This window comes from Sceloporus undulatus, chromosome 6, assembly GCF_019175285.1.
Source record: "Sceloporus undulatus isolate JIND9_A2432 ecotype Alabama chromosome 6, SceUnd_v1.1, whole genome shotgun sequence".
In the NCBI taxonomy this organism is placed as follows: domain Eukaryota; kingdom Metazoa; phylum Chordata; class Lepidosauria; order Squamata; family Phrynosomatidae; genus Sceloporus; species Sceloporus undulatus.
This window is the reverse complement of record NC_056527.1, coordinates 40,693,378-40,702,452: the sequence shown is the minus strand read 5'-3', so window position 1 is coordinate 40,702,452 and position 9,075 is coordinate 40,693,378. Positions and strand designations below refer to the sequence as shown.

Below are 9,075 nucleotides of genomic sequence, written 5' to 3'. Positions count from 1 at the left end.
AAAATGCAATGTAGATATAAGTAGTTTATAAGTAGAAGCCTTTTATTGTTTATTAGTATGTTAGGTCCAGGTTAGTTTATTGTTTGTATGTGTAAGTAATATATGTGTGTGTTGTGTGTATAGTAGATAATTTGTAGATATTAGTAATACAGTGGATGTTTGCTTTTCCTTTTCTGTGCTTGGATGTTTCTTTCCTTGGTTTTAACAATAGAATTTCAGTTTAAAAAAACTGCCTCAGAAGGAAGTTAGTAGCCTTTTGTGTTTACTATTATGTTTATTATGTCCTACAAACAATAACAAACTGACAAGGGCATAAATAAGCATGCTAATAATAAACAACAAAAAGGCTTGTAACTTCCTTCTGGTGTAAAGTTTCAGGCCCCCAAAAGAGGGCCAGCCATGATGAGGGAGGAAGAGAGAGCCTCCAGTTGAGGCACATACATAATGCCTCCCTGCCTCTGCCCCTCCCTCTTTGCAGAAGGAGAGGCCCATGGCTGAGGAGAGAAGGAAGCCACCCACTGAACAAAAGGAGAGAGGGATATTATGGCGGGAGGGGGAGGGGAGGGAGGGGGAAGGTTTCGCGCCACAATCCAGGGCCGCCTGTGAATGGAACGAAGCGGGGACCAATCAGGGAGCGGCTGGCGCCAACGGAGCCCAGGGTTCTGATAGGCGCAGCGCTCAGCCAATGGGAGGGCGGCTCTCTTACACACATATTACACACACGCAGAGAGGAGTCCCAGCGCTGCTGAGCTCACGCGCTGCTTTACTACGACTGCAAGAGGCGCAGATACGCATGCGCGCGCTGAGAGCAATACGTTGCAGGGAATAGGATGCTCTTCTCATTTTTGGGAATGTAGTATCAGAGCGTGTGTGTGTGTGTGTGTGTGTGTATATATATATATATATATATGCATTTACTTAATTGCATATATATATATTGCAATTAGATATGTTACATTATTACATGAATATTAATTACATGTGTGTGTGTCTATATATATGCAATTGGATATGTTGCATATACCTTATTGCATACACACACACAATTACGTGTATATATACACACATGTAATTATGTATATATACTGTATATGCAATTAGATACATGCAACATATCTAATATGTGTGTGTGTGTGTGCAATTAGGTAAATGCATACACATATCTAATTGCATATATGATCCAGAACACACTGCAGGAATAAATCCGCTTTGAGGCCGCTTTAACTGCCCTGGGTCAGGGCTGGGGAATCCTGGGAATTGTAGTTTGTTGTGGCCCCAGAGTGCTCTCTCTCTTTCTCTCTCTGACAGAGAAGGGCTAAATGTCTCACAGAACTACAGTTTCCAGAATTCGCTAGCAGTGAACCAGGGCAGTTTATACAGTGTGTTTTGGACTGTGTGTGTGTCTATATATATATATATACATATACATACATACATATATATATATATATAGACACACACAAATATTATATATATATATATATATACACACACACACACACACACACTCACTCTCTCCAACTCTGACCTCAAGATTTAAAGTGGGAAATTGCATTTTAATTTGGAATTAAAGTACATTTTAATTTGGAATTAAACAAATTGTATTTTACATTAAAATACATTCCAGACTGTCTCTCTGAATTCTCATTGCATGGCTCTATGGTTTTAGGGCTGTGCCTGCTTCCCCCCAGCCCAGTTGAGGATTATAAACACAGTATGCATATATGTGTGTGTGTGTAAATATAAGTGTCTCATGTATGACACACAGCAGAGGGAGGAAGCCTTGTCCTGCCCTTTCTGTTGTTGTTCATGGATGAGTCAGCTGGGGATGTGTTGGAGGCGATGCAACACTCATCCTCCATAGGAAGTAATGCATTACACCAGAGGCAAGGGGGCTGGGTAGGTGGGTGGGATGTAGTAAGGAAGGCAAACAAAAAGAGACCCAAGAAACAAAACCTAGTCACACTGCACTCCTGGCCAATGATCTCTTCCTCTTAACGTTGAGGGTAGTGCTTCTTGGGAGGCTTGGAAGAAACCTCTCCCCAAATTCCTGCCATTTCAGGCATCCATTTTCTCCTCCCCACCTCCCTCCCCTCCTTCCTCAAAGGCAGGGCTTACTCCACCCCTCCCTCCCCTTTGCACACTTGTGTTACACACAGACACACACAACTGTATTCCTGAAAGAAGAGTGACTGCTTTCTGTCCTCCATGCTTAGAAAAATCTAGTTCTGCTTTTAAAAACAGGTTAGAGCTTATTAGATCTGGCTCAAGTCTTCCTCACAAAATTTGATCTCTCCACAGCAAATGTATAGTTACTATTCCAGTAGTTTGTTTGTTTTTTAACAGCCCAGAAGTTCCCCAGTTTAACCCTTGAGTTTTAATGAACTTTATCACCCTATATTCAAATTTTTGATTTGTTAAACTAGTCACAGATTTTAAGTGGAGCTTTTCAAATGCGTTAAGAAAGTAGTAGATACATCTCTCTTTGGAGCTAGTAGTACAAGGTAAGGCTTCTTGTCACATTGTTTCAGTGTTTAGTAATGTTTAAGCTTTTATTTTGGTCAGGGTTTTTGTTAGTGTGAAGCACAGCAGCAAATTAACAAACTTTAATCTTGGAATCGCTTAATTGTTCTGCTAAAAAAACAGTTTACTAATTAATACAATGAGAAGATCTGTATTTAATTCCATGGTAAGCTTCATTTGAAACATAACTTATTTATTGAGAGCTGTTCCAAAGTCAACCATAAAAAATACTCATTAATCAATTAATTACTGGTTGGAATAAATTACAAGCTGTGCCTAATAAAACATTACTTTCATTTACCTACAGTTTTGGGAATCAAAGTTAAATGAAGCATTTAGTTTACAAACCGGAACCTAATTCATTCTTATCGAAATGTTGTTTAATGATAACGATTTTAATGTAATGGAAACTAGTAATCTTTGGCACGTTTCGTTCACGAAATGAATCCACTCTGAATGCAGAAAAAGATTTCAATCTTCCTTATTTTGGGGGAAGAGAAATTGGGCAGAATCTAAAGACACTTCAATTGTAAGATCCACTGAATCCAAGGCTGCGTTGCAGGTTTTATTGCAATGCTAGCATTGGAGATTATTCATATCATTTCCCCAGGTTTCTGAATTAAATTTATTTTAGTTCTAACATTTGTGAATAAAAAAGAAATTAATGCAACACTGAAAGTATAAAAAATTGTATTAACTCCAGAAGTAGAAAAGTTGATTTTTTGGTAGACTATTGCTTGTAGTAAATACCTTTTTAAACCTGTTCCCCCCCCCCCCAACTTCATTCCTCCTTACTCACACATTTATATTCAAATAGCAGAAGCTTATGGCAGGGAAAAAATGTACTACAAGACTACTGAAAGTTTATTGCAACTGAGGAAAGATTTCCCCCAGAAACCTGTAATGCCCTGAGACAGTTCAAAGAATTCCAGTCTAATTTGTCAATACGAATTCATGAAATGATTTGTTCCTCCTAGTTATAAGACTGTAACCATTTTGTTGCAGAAAGGTATCAAGTCAAGGTGAAACCTAGTATCCCTTCCCATTATTGCTCTTTTATAAAAGCACACATATACACACACCCCAAAGTATTGGATATCACTTTCTTTGGACAAAGGGACACCTCTGGCACCCAAATGGTCCAAATCACTTCTATGGATCAAATTCAGATTTGTATTGGCTTGCCAGTCGTTCAAGGCTGCGATGCAAGAAACGAAGGTTGCATTTCCACAAAACATGTAATAATAATAATAATACATGGGATTGTGACTTTCCACCCAAGTCCTTACACACTGCTTTTACCATCCCCTCTGGGACCCTCTCCTCCCACCCCCATTTTTTGCAGAGTAAATGAACCCTTTCATGAAAGTGCATTCTTAAACAAAAACCTACTGGATTCCTATATATATTAAATACAGTGCTGGCTTTCATTTCTGTAGTCTTCTTTCTCTCCCCCTCTCTCTTCTTTCTTTCTTTCTTTCCAAGGCAACATTTTGTTTGCACTGGAACCAGGCTCCACACAGACACACACACACACACCCCTCGACCCTCCTCCTCTCCCCACAAACCCACCATTGTGCTCTTTTACAAATGTGGAAAAATTATGAATGGCTCCTTGAACCAAAATGGGGGGGGGGGAGGAGGAGGAGGAGGAGGAAGGGAGGAGAATGAGGGGAGGGAGGGAGGGAGGAGGGTGGCTTCTTCCATGGCAATCCCAGGGCTGCCTTGTCTAACCATTCCCATTGCTGTTCCCCCCCCCCTTCCTTCCTTGAATTAAAATAAGAGGGGCAGCAGCCAAGCAACACCCACCTTTAACTAGGTTTGAAAGAAAGGAAGGGAGAGAAGATCTTGGTGGTATGGGAAGGGGGGGGGTCAGAGGAGCATGCTCTGCCCCTAAATCCACCCACTATATATATATATATATATATATATATCCCCCTCCACCCCCTTTGTCTGATTCATAAGGCGCTGCAGCATCATCGCCAGAAATATTACTATGCAGGAAGGAAGGAAAGAAGGAAGGAAAGGGGGTGGGTTAAAGGGAGGCTGCTTCAAGGAGACCCATCGCCCCCCCTTTTCTCATGCTCTCCCGCCCTAGATGAGACCCCCCCCCCCAGCCTTGGCTCCTGGCCAATTGCAAGCAGACAGAGCCACCAAAACTGCAGACAAAAAAGTGGTCGCACTTAGGAAGGAGGGGGGGGGGGAAAGGACATAATTAATAATCTATCCTAATTTTTCTTCCCACCTAAGATCCCCCCAAATAATATAGCCTATTTTCCCCATCTAAGATCCCCCAATAAATATATCCTAATTGTTCTCCCTCCTAATAGATTTCCCCAAGAAATTATCCTAATTTTTCTCCCTCCGAAGATTCTCCATATTTTTTATATATCCTATTCCTCCCCATCTAAGATCCTCCAGGAAATATATTCTATTTTTCCCCTCCTAAGATTTCCCAAGAAATAATACAGTCTATTTCCTCCCATCTAAGATCTCCCTAATTTTTTCCACCTAGGATTCTCCAAGAAATCATATATCTTATTTCCTCCCATCTAAGATCCCCCAAAATATATATATCCTAATTTTTTCCCACCTAAGAGTCCCAAGGAAACAATATATCCTCTTTCCCTCCACCCATGATTCCCCAAGAACTAATATATCCTATTATCTCCACCTAAACTTCCCCAATGAATACTGCACTATATCCTGCTTCCTCCTACCTAAGATCCCTCAAGAACTAATATATCCTATTCTCCCCACCTAAGATTCCCCAAGAAATACTATATCCTATTTCCCCTCTACCTAAGATATCTCAAGAAATGATATATCCTATTATTCTCCTACCAGATTCCCCAAGAAATACTATAATACTATATCTTATTCCCTTACACCTAAGCTCCCCCAAGAAATAGTATATCCTACTTCTTCCCCACACTTAACATCCCCCAAAATACTATATATATATATATATATATATATATATATATATATATTGCCCAAGGATATTTTAATAGGAATTGTGGGGGGAGGAGAAAAAGGGCCATACGAAATAATATTCCCTAAATAAAATATTATAACAATTCCCCACCAAAGGTTCTCCCCAAAATTGCAGTTTGCCCAGGGACTATTTTTGGCTGAGTTGGGGAAGGGAGAGAGGAGGAAAAAAGGGCCATAAGAAATAATATACCCTAATAATAATAATAATAATGATAACTTCCCATTTAAGGTTCCCCAAGATTTCAATTCAATTCACCCAGGGGCCTTTTTTAGATGACCTGGGGGAGGCATAAGGAATAATTGTACTCCTAAAATATATATTATAATAATAATAATTTCCACCTAAGATTACTAATTCCCCAGGGGCTTTTTTGCCCTCCCTGCCTAGCTATCCAGGGTGACCAGAAGGGTGTCCTCACCCCAAAGGAGGACAAGGCACCACAAAATGGAGGGCCCTCAAGAAACACATGGGACAGGACCAAATTTCTAAAAAAGCTGAAACCACCCCTAGAAATATAAACCCAGGCTCAAAATGGAGGGCATTTTGAATGCCTCCTGGACAGAAGGCTGGAAATGGAGGACCTGTCCTGGGGAAAAGGAAAAAGAGGACTCTGGTCATATTCTTGAGGTGGCCATTGTAGAGCCTTGGGGCTGCTCTGTTTTGTGTTTTCCTTTATCTTTCCTACTCCCTGATTACTCTGCAAAGAGGAGCAGATTGTAGCCTCCCTTTAGAGCCCCTCTTTCTTTCTTTCTTTCTTTCTTTCTTTTTCTGTCTTTCTCTCCCTTTCTTTTTCTCTCTCTCTTTTCCTCCTTTCTTTCTCTCTGTATTTCTCTTTCTCTTTCCTTTCTGTCTTTCTCTTTCCCTTTCTCTCTCCCTCTTTCTTTCTTTCTCTTATTTTCCTTTCTGTCTTTCTATTTTCTCTTTCTCTTCCTTTCTGTCTCCCTCCCTCCCTTTCTCTTTCTTTCTTTCTTTCTTTCTTTCTTTCTTTCAGTGAAGCATCCGCTTCCCTCCAGATCCAAACGAGGGAGACGAGGCCAGAGGACGCCTGAAGCACGCGAGAGAGAAGTGCTGCATCCCCACTGCGGGGATAATCCGGCTTGACACCGGTTTCACTGCCATGGCTCCACAGGCTCTGGAATGCTGGGGGTTGTCGTTGGTTGCGGCACCAGAATTCCAGCGCCTGGATCCACGGCAGTGAAACCGGCGTCAACCCGGATTATCCCCGCAGTGTGGATGCTATGCGTAGAGCAACCAAACCCAGCGCAGAAAAGTAGTAAACAGGGGGAAGGGCGAGGAACCACGAGGCCAGGGCTCTCCTCCGACCTCCCTTTCTCTCTCTCTCTCTCTCTCTTTTAAAAACAACTTGTCCTGGGGACAGCTGAAGCCAGCCTCCTTTCTCCTCCCTCTTTTCTTCCTTCCTTCTTTCCTCCTCTCCTTCCTTCCTTCCTTCCTTTGTGAATGCCTTGAGCTGCTCCAATCTGCTGCTAATTGAGGCGTTGGGATTCCTCACGTGAGAAGTTGATTTGTAGTTTGAACACGTGGCTCATTCAAAAAGCCGGAATATTCAAGTGCTTCTCTCCTTTCCCTCCCCCTCTCTCTTTCTTTCTCTCTCTCTCTCCTCCCTTCCTCCCCTCTTCTTTTTTTCCAGAGAGAGGCGGTGCCTAGGTTCACATTTTGTTGGCTATATTTCCCCCCAATACTCCCCCGAAGGAGGCCAGAGAGAAAGAGGGAGAGAGAGACACACACAAAAAGTAGTTCCCCTTCTTTTTTAAATCTCTATTTCCCCCTTTTAAGATTCCTAGTTCCCTTCTTTTCAATCTCTCCCTTTTTATAATCTCTCCTCCCTCTTTTTAATCTCTGTCTCCCCTCTTTTTTTAAAAATCTGTTTCCCCTATTTTTAATCTCCTTTTTTAAAAAAATCTTTCCCCCTCTTTTGAATCTCTCTCTTTTTAAAATCTTTTCTCCCTCTTTTAATCCAGTTCAATCTCTAGTTCCCTTCTATTTAATCTCTAGTTCCCCTCTTTGAATTCCCCATTCCCCCTCTTTTTAATCCCTAGTTCCCCTTTATTTAGTCTTTATTTCTCCCTTTTTAAAATCTCTATTTTCCCTCTTTTTAATCTCTATTTTCCCTCCTTTTCCCCCTCCATCCTTGTGATTTCCAGTTTAGGACCTTTCCCTTTTGTTGTTGTTGTTGTTGTTGTTGCAAACTCCAGGGTTTGTGTTTGTGTGTGTGTAGAGAGAGAGGGAGGGGACGGATATAAGCCGCAGTTGTGGTTCCTTTTTGTGTGTGTTAAAAACACACACACACCCCAACACCACCCTTTCCCCCCTTTTCAAAGGGGAGTCTTTCTGTTGTTGTTGTTGTGATCCTCATCCCTAACCAGCGTGTGTCCTTGTTGTGTTTTAATTTATGAAGTCAAGGCTCTTATTTTGTTGTTGTCGTTCTTGTATCCAACGAAGAAGATGAACAAGCTCTACATCGGGAACCTGGGCGACAGCGTGAGCCCTCAGGACCTGGAGAGCCTCTTCAAGGAGTCCAAGATCCCTTTCTCGGGCCAGTTTCTGGTCAAGACGGGCTACGCCTTCGTCGACTGCCCCGACGAGACCTGGGCCATGAAGGCCATCGAGGCCCTCTCAGGTGGGTCCCTGCCTCGGTCTCCCTTCCGAAAGGAAACCAACCCCATCCTCATCCCTCTTTGCCTGGCCCTGCCAGCCATCCTTAGGGGACCCTCATGGCGGCTCCTCTCCTCCTCCTCCTCCTCCTTCTCTCCATCCTTCTTCATTCCCTCCCTTCTGCCTTTTTTTAGGGTTCATTTACAGATATTTTGGGGTTAGCCTCATAAACAAGGCCTTGCAAAGAGGGTTGCTGTTCTTGTTGTTGTTTGTGGCTCAAAGTGTTCCTATTTTCCCCCAAAGCGCAAGTGTTAGGCATTAAGAAAGAAAGCCTTTTCTTTCCCCTCCTTTAAAAAGGAGGTATAAAGTGTGCCCTGCTCTGTCCTCCTTTTCCAAGGCACGTCCTCCATCCCCATGGCTTCCCTCTTTTTTGTGGGTGTTGGTGGTGGTGTTTGTGGGGTGTTCGGGCGCAAAAGGGCGCAAAGTGTCGGGTGTTGAAGGGTAGAAATAGTAATGAAAAAGGAGGACTAAAGGGGAAGGGGGGGCCACCCGTCCTCCTTTTCCAGGACGCGTCCTACATTTCCCAGGCTCTTCTCGCTCTCTCTCATATCAGGCTTTTCCCAAAACGTCCTCCATTTTGATCATGCCTAAGAAGCATGGGTTTATATTTTTAAGAGTTGCTTTTCATCTTTCATTTTATTTTTTGCTATTTCCTACATTTTCTGTCCATGATAGATTCCAAAACGTCCTCCAATTTGAGCAGGACTCAGAAGCATGGATTTACATTTCTAGCAGTGTTTGTTTGACTTTTATGTCCTACATTTCCCAGCATTCCAAACTGTCCTCCATTTTGAGCAGGACTGAGAAGCATTGGTTTTATATTTCTAGGAGTGTTTTAGGGGCTTTTATGTCCTACATCTCCCACCCTTCACTCCCAAAGG

At 42.3% G+C, this 9,075-nt stretch overlaps 1 protein-coding gene across 5 annotated transcripts in view; it reads left to right on the top strand.

The window, feature by feature from the left end:
* Window positions 1–2,226: 2,226 nt before the first annotated feature.
* Window positions 2,227–9,075, top strand: part of IGF2BP3 (insulin like growth factor 2 mRNA binding protein 3) — a 97,564-nt gene continuing 90,715 nt past the window's right edge. Inside the window, exons 1-2 of one of the 5 annotated variants that reach the window (XM_042471934.1) lie at window positions 2,227–2,244; window positions 7,982–8,159. In XM_042471934.1, coding sequence (XP_042327868.1) covers window positions 7,985–8,159 — 175 coding nt within the window. In that variant the 5' untranslated portion in view covers window positions 2,227–2,244; window positions 7,982–7,984. Of the gene's footprint in view, window positions 2,245–2,317; window positions 2,505–6,968; window positions 7,273–7,981; window positions 8,160–9,075 lie in introns of those variants that run through there. The other 4 variants (XM_042471932.1, XM_042471936.1, XM_042471931.1 and 1 more) reach the window with 4 other exon arrangements.